Source organism: Erythrolamprus reginae, chromosome 10, assembly GCF_031021105.1.
Source record: "Erythrolamprus reginae isolate rEryReg1 chromosome 10, rEryReg1.hap1, whole genome shotgun sequence".
In the NCBI taxonomy this organism is placed as follows: Eukaryota; Metazoa; Chordata; class Lepidosauria; order Squamata; family Dipsadidae; genus Erythrolamprus; species Erythrolamprus reginae.
Window position 1 is genome coordinate 44,419,424 of NC_091959.1, and position 13,737 is coordinate 44,433,160.

General features: G+C 44.0%; 1 protein-coding gene across 2 annotated transcripts in view; it reads left to right on the plus strand.

Moving 5' to 3' along the window:
• RBM19 (RNA binding motif protein 19) overlaps positions 1–13,737 on the plus strand; it is a 96,248-nt gene that overhangs the window by 72,718 nt on the left and 9,793 nt on the right. For both annotated transcript variants that reach the window (XM_070762971.1, XM_070762972.1), the window contains exon 23: positions 3,330–3,450. In XM_070762971.1, the coding sequence (XP_070619072.1) occupies positions 3,330–3,450 (121 nt within the window). The remainder of the gene's footprint in view (positions 1–3,329; positions 3,451–13,737) is intronic.

Consider the following 13,737-nt stretch of genomic DNA (forward strand, 5'->3'; position numbering starts at 1 on the left):
CGTTATAAAAAAACATTCTGTAGAACTTACGTAATATTATCAAAATAAAACCTCAAAAACCAACAATCAACTAAACCATGTCGTTTGGCGGGACCCAGGGGAAGAGCCTTCTCTGTGGCGGCCCCGGCCCTCTGGAACCAACTCCCCCCAGAGATCAGAGTAGCCCCCACCCTTCTTGCCTTTCGTAAGCTTCTTAAAACCCACCTCTGTCGTCAGGCATGGGGGAACTAAGATATTCTTTCCCCCTAGGCTTCTACAATTTATGTATGGTATGTTTGTATGTATGATTGGTTTTAAAATAAGGGTTTTTAGCTGTCTTAGTATTGGATTGTCGCATGTTGTTTTTACCACTGTTGTTAGCCGCCCCGAGTCTACGGAGAGGGGTGGCATACAAATCCAATAAATAAATAAATAAATAAATTTCCCCCCCACCTTACATTGAAAAATTACATCACATCATTATAAACAATATCAAACTCTATATTATACCCATCTTACTTCAAACTTTCATTTCTACATGAGATTAATTAATTCAACAGCAACTTATCGAATAACCACTAGAGGTTCTATATATCTAAAATACTTCTTAAAAGTACTTCTTAAAATACAGACGGCTGCTTCAGTTCGAAGCATGCTCTGCTGAGCTCAGAATATTTGAAACATTTCACTCCCCAAATGGAGTATTTTTAGATTTAAAATACAGTGATCCCTCGAGTTTCGCGATCTCGATCTTTGCGAAACGCTATATCGCGATTTTTCCACCCGATGACATCACTCTCTTCCTTCCTTTCTCATCTTTCTTTCTCTCTCTCTTTCTCTATCTTGCTTCTTCCTCTCTCACACTCTCTTCCTCCCTCTCTCATCTCTTTCTTTCCTTCTCTCTCTTTCTCTATCTCTCCCCCTCTTGCTGGCGGGCGGCGGGCGGGCGGGGGCATCAGCGAGGAGCCGGGGTTTCCCCTTTGCGTGGGCGGCTGGGAAACCCCGATCTTCGTCTGCTCGCTGCTGCTGCGCCGAGCAGATCAGCTGCTGGGCGGCCGAAGGAACCTTCCCTGGGTCTTCCCCCTCTTGCTGGCGGGCGGGCGAGCGGCGGGCATCAGCGAGGAGCCGGGGTTTCCCCTTTGCGTGGGCGGCCGGGAAGACCCAGGGAAGGTTCCTTCGGCCGCCCAGCAGCTGATCTGCTCGGTAGCGCAGCAGCAGCGAGGAGCCGAATCGTGTTTCCCCTTTGCGTGGGCGGCGGGGAACGCAAACTCCACCATCTACGCATGCGCGGCCATAGAAAAAAAAGGGCGCACATGCGCAGATGGTGTTTTTACTTCCGCAACCCTACATCCCGAAAAATCGATTATCGCGAGGGGTCTTGGAACGGAACCCTCGCGATAATAGAGGGATCACTGTATAAGTGTTTTTTGCAGTCCCCTAATCAAACAGTGACTCATGGTTGGTAAACACGACGTGGATACACAAATGACTTTATTGCCAACTTATAATACTTGCTTGAATAGATTGTTTTCTTAGACTCCTGATGCTGGAGCTGACATCGAAGCCTGCACTTGTCAGGTGTGCATTACACAAAGGTTGCACAATTACACCCGTTCACTTGCCAACCACTAGGGGGCAGTTTTATGATCTTTGTTTTAACTTGAGGCTGCCATTTAAATTGTAGCAGGAGGAGAACACTGCCAAAGTAATTTGTAAGGCTCTGACGTGTTTGAACTTTTGAAAGTAAAATGCTCCTGAATCCAGTCATTGTCCCAAGTGAAAACTGAATCAACTTGGCTTGGTGTGTGTGTGTGTGGTGTGTGTGTATGTTTAATGAATGGTACAATGCAAACAGTTGACTCCATGTGATGAGAGCCGATCTGTACATTCGTGATAAATCCTTGTAGTCTTAGCTGTTAGGTTGCTGTCCAGGGTCCTGAACCTGGAAAAAAATATATTTTTTCTTGGTTATGTATCTATATAAATGCCAAATGCCACTCACGCATCATCACGAAATCTCCAGAACGGTAAAGCCTACAAACTTGAACCTTGGCACGTATGTTCCTCTTGGCTTCTAGGTGCTCGTTAAGAAAGGATTTTTTGAAATGACTATTAGATCATTAGTCATTTCTTATATTGTTTTTAACATGCTCTGACACTAAGGTGTTCTACTGCCCCTCCCCACCTGAAAAGAACTCTGTTCCAACTGCCAGTGAGTGACTCAGCAAGTGAATAGACCATTTAGCATACAGCAATATATCTCATATTATTAGCACACGGCAGTATTTAGCACACAGCAAGTACATTTACCATTCAGCACACAGCAAATACATAGACCAGTATTTAGCACACAGCAATATAGTATATTATTAGCACACAGCAATATCTTCGGACACAGCGATACTTTAGCACATAACATAACTTAGCACACAGCAATATATTTATTTATTTATTTATTTATTTATTTATTTATTTATTTATTTATTTATTGGATTTGTATGCCGCCCCTCTCCGTGAACTTGGGGCGGCTAACAACAGTGGTAAAAACAGCATGTGACAATCCAATACTAAAAACAGCTAAAAACCCTTGTTATAAAACCAATCATACATACAAACGTACCATGCATAAATTGTAAAGGCCTAGGGGGAAAGAATATCTCAGTTCCCCCATGCCTGACAGCAGAGGTGGGTTTTAAGGCGCTTACAAAAGGCAAGGAGGGTGGGGGCTATTCTAATCTCTGGGGGGAGCTGATTCCAGAGGGCTGGGGCCGCCGCAGAGAAGGCTCTTCCCCTGGGTCCCGCCAAACGGCATTGTTTAGTTGACGGGACCTGGAGAAGGCCCACTTTGGGACCTAATCGGTCGCTGGGATTCGTGCAGCAGAAGGCGATCATGGAGATAATCTGGTCCGGTGCCATGAAGGGCTTTATAGGTCATAACCAACACTTTGAATTGTGACCGGAAACTGATCGGCAACCAATGCAGACTGCAGAGTGTCGGTGTGACATGGGCATATTTAGGGAAGCCCATGATTGCTCTCGCAGCTGCATTCTGCACGATCTGAAGTTTCCGAACACTATAGCAAGCATTATCAATACTAACCACAATAGCCACCACCAACCAACAATACAATGCAATAGAGAGCAACATAGCTGTCTCCCTTTTATGGTTAATTGCAGCCGAGCTCTTAAAGCAACATTATTGCAGCCTGGCTCTTAAAGCAACTTTATACTATTTCCTCCAAATATACATTGCTGGATATTGACAAACCCAATATACTGACGGGCCCAAACCAGGTTTCTCTGACAACTTTCTGAAAACCACTCTATTTTTCCTTCCCCTTGTCCCGCAGAGAGCCTTCGGTGCCCTGTGCCACAGTACCCATCTGTACGGCAGGAGGCTGGTGCTGGAATGGGCAGATTCGGAGGAAACGGTAGAGTCCCTGCGAAGAAAAACAGCCGAGCATTTTCACGGTATGCGCCTGATCTGAGTTATTCTTTTGTTTTTTGAATTGTTTTGGGTGAAAGAAAGCTTATGGGAGCAATTTGGAGGGGTGGAAACGGATGCCTTCTTCCACCTCTTTTGTTTTTCCTTCTCTTTTCCCTACTCCTCTTCTCCCTTTCCTTTCATTTCTCATCCTCCTCCTTTCTCTTCTCCTTCTTATTCTTTCCTTCTTTTTTCTTCTTTTTTCTTCCCCTCCTTCTTCTCCTCCTCCTTCTTCTCTTCCTCCTTCTCCTCCTTCTCCTCCTCTTCCTTCCCCTCCTTCTCCTCCTTCTCTTCCTTCTCCTCTTCCTTCCCCTCCTTCTCCTCCTCCTCCTTCTCTTCCTCCACCCCCTCCTCCTCTTCTTCCTCTTCCTCCTCCTCTTTCTTCTGCTCCTTCTCCTCTTCTTCCTCTTCCTTCTCCTCCTCCTCCTATTCATTTCCTCCTCTTCTTTCTTCTGCTCCATCTCCTTTTCCTCCTCCTCTTATTCTTCTCCTCTTCTGCTCCTCCTGCTCCTCTTATTCTCCTCCTCCTCCTTTCTTCTGTTCCTCCTCTTCTTCCTCTTCCTCTTCCACCCCTTATCCTCCCTCTCTTTTTCTTCTGCTCCTCCTCTTCTTCCTCTTCCTCTTCCACCCCTTATCCTCCCTCTCTTTTTCTTCTGCTCCTTCTCTTCTTCCTCTTCCTCTTCTTCTCCTCCTGCTCTTTCTTCTCCTCCTTCCCCTCTTCGTCGTCGTCGTCCTCCTCTTCTTCTTCTTCTCTTTTTCTGCTCCTCCTCCTCTTCTTCTCTTTTTCTGCTCCTCCTCCTCCTCTTCTTCTTCTTCTTCTTCTTCTTCTTCTTCTTCTTCTTCTTCTTCTTCTTCTCTTTTTCTGCTCCTCCTCCTCTTCTTCTTCCCCTCCTCTTCTTCCTCTCCCCTCTCCTCCTTTTCAGTCAATGCAGGAACACCTGCATTTTGCTCTACCCCCCCTTCCAGCGAAATGGATAAGTTTGGGGCTTAGAAAGTGCCCCCCTCCCCCTGCCAGCCAACCCCTCTCTCTCTCTCTCCCCCTCCTGCTCCCCCGCCTTTGTGTTGACTAACCAAACTTAGCCTCACCGCTTGGCCTCCACTTCAGGCAGCAAAGTGCCTTGAACCCCTTCCCTGTTCAAAGGAACAGCATGGATGCAGGGGGGTGGGGGGTGCAACAGAAAAGAAACCCCCTCCCCCAGAATACACTCCGGCCACAGTGAAAGCTAATGTCCAGAGAGAGAGAGAGAGAGAGAAAGAAAGAAAGAACTTCCTCAATCCACAAAAGTCTGTTTCGGAAGAAGTGACTGCATGTGTCTTTCTACTCACTCCACCCCACTCGGGGGTTATTTTCCCCCTTTGTTAACCACGCAACCTGTTTCCCACTTTCAAAACATTTGGGGCATCCCCACCTCTCCTGCCCAGAAAGCATTCTTTGCTCTTATTCTATTTGGAAGCCGGGAAGGAAATAGCAGAGAGAGAGAGAGAGAACGAGAGAGAGAAAGAGGGAGGGAGGGAGGAAAGAACCAACCTCTGGCTGTGTGTTATTCAAAGCCCAGAGTATTTCGAACAGCATGCCCGCAGCAGAAGAGGCCTTTCAGGCTTTATTTTGTGGCCGCGGTGGTCTGGGAAATCCATTGGCCGGAGCGTAATAATAGCAGTGGTATCTTTTCTTTTAAAAATAAAAATAAAAATCTTTTGTTTGCCGTTCTTCGGGCGAAGGAGGGAAATGGGTTCGGTATCGGCTTTGATTTCTGCCTCCTCTTTCTCGTGTTTCCTTCGTTGCTTCTGGGCTGATTCCTGCAGAAGGTCGGTCCTCTCTCCATCCTCACCTTAGAGCTGCGTCGATGGAGGCTCTCCATCATCCATAGAATGGAATGGAATGGAATAGAACAGGACTAGAGTAGGGTAGAGTAGAGTAGAATAGACTATAAACTGGACTGGACTGGAATAGAATAGAATAGAATAGAAGATTGACGGCAGAAAAAGACCTCCTGGTCCATCTAGTCTGCCCTTGTACTATTTCCTGTATTTTTATCTTAGGATGGATATACGGTATGTTTATCCCAGGCATGTTTCAATTCAGTTACTGTGGATTTACCAACCACGTCTGCTGGGAGTTTGTTCTACTCTACTCTATTCTATTCTATTCTATTCATTCCAATATTCTATTCTACTCTATTCTATTCATTCCAATATTCTATTCTGTTCTATTCTATTCCATTAATTCCAATATTCTATTCTACACTATTCTACTCTACTCTACTCTACTCTATTCTATACTATACTATTCTTCTCTATTGTACTCTATTCTATTCATTCCAATATTCTATTCTGTTCTATTCTATTCTATTCCATTCATTCCAATATTCTATTCTATTCTACACTATTATACTCTATTCTATACTATACTATTCTTCTCTATTGTACTCTATTCTATTCTATTCATTCCAATATTCTATTCTATTCTATTCTATTCTATGAGCTGTTGCTGTTTGCAAGAAACTCCCAAACGAATTCCGTCGCTGCAATTGGAGCCAACGGCTTTCGAAGCTCCAGCTCTTTGCTTCCTTTTCCTCCCTCCCCACCCCAAGCAAACACACACACACAAACGCAAGACACACACAAACACACACTTCTCGGAGGATTGTTTTGGAAATATTTCCGAGCGAGCCGGTAATAATCCTGCATGCGACTCCTGCCTCCTGGGAGCCGCGGAGCGTGAGGAGGAAGGACCTGCTCCCAATCCCGCTAAATTGCTATTGACTTGTGTTCGGCGCGCTCCGCCAGCATTCCACTCCGCCGTCCCCAACCGCGAAGGCGATCCCCTGCCAGGGGTAACTTGAGAGGCCAGCTGCGCTGGGTTGCGTCTTCCTGCTCTTCCCCATCGATCAAAGAATTAAACTGACAGGAGGAAAATTCTCCCACCGACCGGGCTAAGCCTGGAATGGGGTGGGAGGGTGGTGGTGGGAGCGAGCTGAGAAGGCAAAGTCAGCCTGGGAGGGTCAGGGGAATGCATAAGAAGGAGGCCTCTACAACAACACGGAAAGGATGTCAGTTGGGTTAGTCAAGAGAGATTGAGATGAGTCTCTCCCTCTTCTTCTCTCTCTCTCTTTTCTTCTCTCTCTCTCTCTCTTCGCTCCTCTCAATCACTCTTTCCTCTCTCTCAATATTTCTCTCTCCTCTTTCTTTTCTCTCTCAATCTCTTTCCTCTCTCTCTCTCTCTCAATCTTTCTCTCTTTCTTTTCTCTCTCAATCTCTCTTTCCTCTCTCTCTATACATATATATCTTTGTCTCTCCCTCTCTCCCTTTCTCTCTCCCTCTCTCTCAATCTTTCTCCCTCCCTCCCTCTCTCTCACTCACTCTCTTTTCTCCCCTCAATCTCTTTCCTCTCTCTCTCTCAATCTTTCTCTCTTTCTTTTCTCTCTCAATCTCTCTTTCCTCTCTCTCTATACATATATATCTTTGTCTCTCCCTCTCTCCCTTTCTCTCTCCCTCTCTCTCAATCTTTCTCCCTCCCTCCCTCCCTCTCTCTCACTCACTCTCTTTTCTCCCCTCAATCTCTTTCCTCTCTCTCTCTCAATCTTTCTCTCTCCTCTTTCTTTTCTCTCTCAATCTCTCTTTCTCTCTCTATCTTTCTCTCCCCCCTCTCAATCTTTCTTTGCCCCCTCTCACTCTCTTTCTCTCTCTCCCTCCATTTCCTCTCTCAATCTCTCTCTTTCTCTCTCTTTCTTTTTCTTCCTCCCAATCTCTCTTCCTCTCTCTCCATCCCTCTCCTCTCTAATCTCCTTCTCTCTCTTAATCTTTCTTTTTTGCCCTCACAATCTCTTTCCTCTCAATCTTTCTTTCTCCTTCTACCTCTTTCCTTCTCTCAATTTCTCTCTTTCCTCTCTCTCCCTCCCTCTCCTCTCTCAATCTTCATCTCCCTCTCTCAAGGTTTCCCTCTCCTTCTCCCTCTCCCCCTCCCTCTCCTCTCTCAATCTCTTTCTCTTCCCCTCACAATCTCTCCCTGTCTCTCCTCTCTCAATCTCTCCCCTCTCTCTGTCTTCCTCTCTTCCTCTCTTTCCTCTCTCTCTCTCTCCCTCTCCCTCCCTCCCTTTCCTCTCTCAATCCCTCTCTTTCTCTCAATCTTTCTTTTTCCTCCTCCCAATCTCCCTCTCTCTCTCTCTCTTCCATCGTCTGGCACCACGCTAGGTGAGTTTGTAAAACACATGGAACGCGACTCGATCTTAGCTCCCGCCAATGTATTGTATGAACCCACGCTTAAATATTCCCCCTGTAACATTCCTCCACCCTCCCCATCCTATCTCGTTAGCCTGAGCTGAGAATCTAATGAGAGGGGAAAAATGCAGTACCAAAGAAGAGAGGGCCCTGTTTTTATTTTTATACGTTACGCATTTTATCGGCTTCATCTACTTTACTCTTAAGTTGCCTAGAGTCACGTACAGTAGGCGGGTGATTGTATAAATCCCAGTAAATAACAAAAATAAAAACAATGAGCCGAGCGAGGTGAGACCCAAAACGTGAGCATAGCTGAGATGCGAAGTCGCAGAATCATTTCTAGAAACGAGCCATTTTTAAAGTGTGTATATATATATATATTTCTTGTGCCTTCAAAGACACCAAGTGCTTCTTCTGTACAATACACAATCGTACCTGGGTGTGATCAAAGCCTGCTTGCAGCAATTTTATACACAAAATGCCAATTATAACAACAACAACAAAAGATGTGTACAAAATACACCCACCGCTATATAAAATGCATACCAATTTTGCAATCCAGCTTGGTGAATACAAGGAATCCTTCACTTACAATGGTTTGTCTAGGGCAGTGATTTTCAACCTTTTTTGAGCCGCGGCACATTTTTTACATTTGCGAAACCCTGGGGCACATTGAGGGGGGGGGCTAAAAAAAGTTTGGACAAAAAAAATCTCTCTCTCTCTCTTCCTCCCCTTCACTCTATTTCTTTCTCCCTCCCTCTTTCTCTCCCTTCCTTCCTCTTTCTTTCTCTCTCTCCATCCCACTTTCTTTCTCTTCCTTCCTCTCTTTTTTGCTCTCTTTCTCTCTCCCTCCCTACCTCCCTCTATGTCTTTCTCTCTTTCTCCTTCCCTCCCTCTCTTTCTCTCTCTCTCTCTCTTGTTTTCTCTCTCTCTCTTGCTCTCTCTCTCTTTCTCTCTTTCTTTCTTTCTCTTGTTTTCTCTCTCTCTCTTGCTTTCTTTCTCTCTCTCTTGTTCTCTTTCTCTCTCGCGCGCGCGCTCTTTCTCTCTCTCTCTCTTGCTTTCTTTCTCTCTCTTGCTCTCTCTCTCTTTCTCTCTCTTTCTTTCTCTTGTTTTCTCTCTCTTTCTTTCTTTCTCTCTCTCTTGTTCTCTTTCTCTCTCTCTCTCTCGCTCTTTCTCTCTCTTGCTTTCTTTCTCTCTTGCTTTCTCTCTCTCTGGCTTTCTCTCGCCCTTGCTTTCTTTCTCTCTGAGCTTCACGGCACACCTGACCATGTCTCGCGGCACACTAGTGTGCCACGGCACACTGGTTGAAAAACACTGGTCTAGGGACATAGAAACATCAAAGATTGACAGCAGATAAAGACCTCCTGGTCCATCTAGTCTGCCCTTATACTATTTCCTGTATTTTATCTTAGGATGGATCTATGTTTATCCCAGGCATGTTTACATTCAGTTACTGTGGATTTACCAACCACGTCTGCTGGAAGTTTGTTCCAAGCATCTACTACTCTGTCAGGAAAATAATATTTTCTCACTTTACTTCTGATATTTCCCCCAACTAATCTCAGATTGTGCCCCCTTGTTCTTGTGTTCGCTTTCCTATTAAAAACACCCCCCCCTGAACCTTTTTTAACCTTTTAACCTATTTAAATGTTTCGATCCTATCCCCACTTTCCCTTCTGTCCTCCAGAGTCCAGACCATACAGATTGAGTTCATGAAGTCTTTCCTGATACGTTTTATGCTTAAGACCTTCCACCATTCTTGTAGCCCGTCTTTGGACCCGTTCAATTTTATCAATATCTTTTTGTAGGTGAGGTCTCCAGAACTGGACACAGTATTCCAAATGTGGTCTCTATACCAGTGTTTTTCAACCAGTGTGCCGTGGCACACTAGTGTGCCGCGAGACATGGTCAGGTGTGCCGTGAAGCTCAGAGAGAAAGAAAGCAAGGGCGAGAGAAAGCCAGAGAGAGAGAAAGCAAGAGAGAAAGAAAGCAAGAGAGAGAAAGAGCGAGAGAGAGAGAGAGAGAAAGAGAACAAGAGAGAGAGAAAGAAAGAAAGAGAGAGAGAGAAAACAAGAGAAAGAGAGAGAGAGAAAGAGAGAGAAAGAAAGCAAGAGAGAGAGAGAAAGAGTGCGCGCGAGAGAGAGAAAGAGAACAAGAGAGAGAGAAAGAAAGCAAGAGAGAGAGAGAAAACAAGAGAAAGAAAGAAAGAGAGAAAGAGAGAGAGAGAGAGAGAGAAAGCAAGAGAGAGAGAGAGAGAAAGAGAGGGAGGGAAGGAGAAAGAGAGAAAGACATAGAGGGAGGTAGGGAGGGAGAGAGAAAGAGAGCAAAAAAGAGAGGAAGGAAGGAAGAGAAAGAAAGAGGGATGGAGAGAGAGAAAGAAAGAGGAAGGAAGGGAGAGAAAGAGGGAGGGAGAAAGAAATAGAGTGAAGGGGAGGAAGAGAGAGAGAGAGATTTTTTTTGTCCAAACTTTTTTTAGCCCCCCCCCCCTCAATGTGCCCCAGGGTTTCGCAAATGTAAAAAATGTGCCGCGGCTCAAAAAAGGTTGAAAATCACTGCTCTATACAATGGGATTGCAATCTCCCTCTTCCTGCTTGTGATACTTCTAGCTATGCAGCCGAGCATTCTACTTGCTTTCCCTACCGCCTGACTGCACTGTTCACCCATTTCAGACTCAATTGTGGACATAAGTCCAGGATGATCTCTGCATAGCACACTGTAATGGCCCAAGTTTGTTGGTTTTTAAAGTCACTAGTGAATTGTGGGAGATGGTTGAACTCATCCTTCCCCTGATATAATCTTCCTTTTCTGCCGTTTCCCTCATTTCAGGAGACCTCTCTCTCTCTCAATCTGTCTCTCTCTCTCTCTCTCTCTCTTTCTTTCTCTCTCTTTCTCTCTCTCAATCTCTCTTTTTTCTCTCTCTCGCTCTCTCGCTCTCTTTCCCTCTCTCTCTTGCTCTCTCTCAATCTGTATCTCTCTCTTTCTCTCTTTCTTTCTCTCTCTCTCTTTCCCTCTATCTCTTTCTCTCTCTCTTTCCCTCTCTCCCTCTCTTTCCCTCTCTCTCTTTCCCTCTCTCTCTTTCCCCCCTCTCTCTTTCTCTCTCTCTCTCTCTCTTTCCCTCTCTCTTTCTTCCCCCCTCTCTCTCTTTCCCTCTCTATTTCTTTCCCTCTCTTTCTCTCTCTCTCTCTCTTTCCCTCTCTCTATCTCTTTCTCTTTCCCTCTCTTCCTCTCTTTCCCTCTCTCTCTTTCCCCCTCTCTCTCTTTCTCTCTCTCTCTCTTTCTTTCCCTCTCTTTCTCTCTCTCTCTCTCTTTCCCTCTCTCTTTCTTCCCCCCTCTCTCTCTTTCCCTCTCTATTTCTTTCCCTCTCTTTCTCTCTCTCTCTCTCTTTCCCTCTCTCTATCTCTTTCTCTCTCTCTCTCTCTTTCCCTCTCTTCCTCTCTTTCCCTCTCTCTCTTTCCCCCCCCTCTCTCTTTCTCTCTCTCTTTCTTTCCCTCTCTTTCTCTCTCTCTCTCTCCATGTGGAGAACAGCTGTTCAAATCCCAATCTTCCCCATCAAAAACGCCCGTCTCCAACAAACAAATAAATGTACTTTTTTTTTTCCCCAGGACTCGGGGAAAATAGGGTGTAAAATAAACAGACAGAACAAGCTGCTGCATTTTCTCCTAGCATTACAGCTGCTTCCCCAAGATAAACAGCAAATAAATGTCAGGAAAACATCAATATAAGGGAAATTAACCTGACAAGAGGCGGACATTCCCCCTCCCACCCAAATCCCCTTCCCCAAATCCTGTTCCCACTCCAAACCCAAACGGTTCTGCATTTGGGGGAATCCACCCTGCTTCCCCCCCACCCCCCACTCCTTCCATACACCAATGATTTTATTTTTCAATTAATTCCTTGACAGGAAGCCAGGATGGTGGTACTTCTGCTCCTGTGTTTTTAACAATTGTCGAGGGAGACAGAGGGGGGGGGGAGCAAATAAGGAGTAGTTTCAGCCATGGGCTCCTGCGGGATACGCAGAACAGGTGGGGGGAAAATTGAATTTTAGACTCCAAGAAACTTTCTCACCAGTGCAGAAGGACTTTGGTTAAGAAGACCCAAGAGCATGCCATGCCATGCCATGCCTTCTATTCTATCCTGTTCTGTTCCATTCCATGCTATGCTATGCTATTTTATTCTATCCTATCCTATCCAATTCTATTCCATAGTCTTCCCTTCTCTATTCTATTCCATTCCATTCTATTCTATATTCTTCCCTTCTCTTCTCTATTCTATTCTACATTCTTACCTATTCTATTCTATTCTATTCTATATTCTTCCCTTCTCTTCCCTATTCTATTCTACATTCTTACCTATTCTATTCTATTCTGTTCTATATTCTTCCCTTCTCTATTCTATTCTACATTCTTACCTATTCTATTCTATTCTATATTCTTCCCTTCTCTATTCTATTCTATTCTACATTCTTACCTATTCTATCCTATATTCTTCCCTTCTCTATTCTATTCTACATTTTTACCTATTCTATTCTATTCTATTCTATATTCTTCCCTTCTCTATTCTATTCTACATTCTTACCTATTCTATTCTATTGTATATTCTTCCCTTCTCTATTCTATTGTACATTCTTACCTATTCTATTATATTAGAAACATAGAAGACTGACGGCAGAAAAAGACCCCATGGTCCATCTAGTCTGCCCTTTTACTATTTCCTGTATTTTATCTTGCAATGGATATATGTTTATCCCAGGCATGTTTAAATTCAGTTACTGTGGATTTCCCAACCACGTCTGCTGGAAGTTTGTTCCAAGGATCTACTACTCTTTCAGTAAAATAATATTTTCTCAAGTTGCCTTTGATCTTTCCCCCAACTAACTTCAGATTGTGTCCCCTTGTTCTTGTGTTCACTTTCCTGTTAAAAACACTTCCCTCCTGAACCTTATTTAACCCTTTAACATATTTAAATGTTTCGATCATGTCCCCCCTTTTCCTTCTGTCTTCCAGACTATACAGATTGAGTTCATTAAGTCTTTCCTGATACGTTTTATACTTAAGACCTTCCACCATTCTTGTAGCCCGTCTTTGGACCCGTTCAATTTTGTCAATATCTTTTTGTAGGTGAGGTCTCCAGAACTGAACACAGTATTCCAAATGTGGTCTCACCAGCGCTCTATATAAGGGGATCACAATCTCCCTCTTCCTGCTTGTTATACCTCTAGCTATGCAGCCAAGCATCCTACTTGCCTTTCCTACCGCCCGACCACACTGCTCACTCATTTTGAGACTGTCAGAAATCACTACCCCTAAATCCTTCTCTTCTGAAGTTTTTGCTAACACAGAACTGCCAATGCAATACTCAGATTTAGGATTCCTTTTCCCCAAGTGCATTATTTTACATTTGGAAACATTAAACTGCAGTTTCCATTGCTTTGACCATTTATCTAGTAATGCTAAATCATTTACCATATTACAGACCCCTCCAGGAATATCAACCCTATTGCACACTTTAGAGTCATCGGCAAATAGGCAAACCTTCCCTACCAAACCTTCCCCTATGTCACTCACAAACATATTAAAAAGAATAGGACCCAGAACAGACCCTTGTGGCACACCGCTTGTAACCTGTCTCTGCTCTATTCCATTCTATTCTATATTCTTCCCTTCTCTATTCTATTGTACATTCTTACCTATTCTATTCTATTCTATTCTGTTCTGTTCTATTCTATCCTATATTCTTCCCTTCTCTGCTCTATTCTACATTCTTACCTATTCTATTCTATTCGATATTCTTCCGAGACTTTTATTTCTTTCCTAATGGGTTTGCACGCCTTATTTGCTTTTACATCTATTCCTATGGGAAAAATTGCTTCTACTGAAAAACTTTTCTACTTAAGAACCTGGTTACAGAACGAATTAAGTTCTTAAGTAGGTAAATAAATTAAAATAAATTTTTAAAAAATGATTAAAAAAAAAATAAAACCTGTCCAGGAGGAAAGGGGGAAAATTGTTCTCATCTTTGGTTCTTCCTGATCGGATCCATCCCCCATCCTCAAAAGG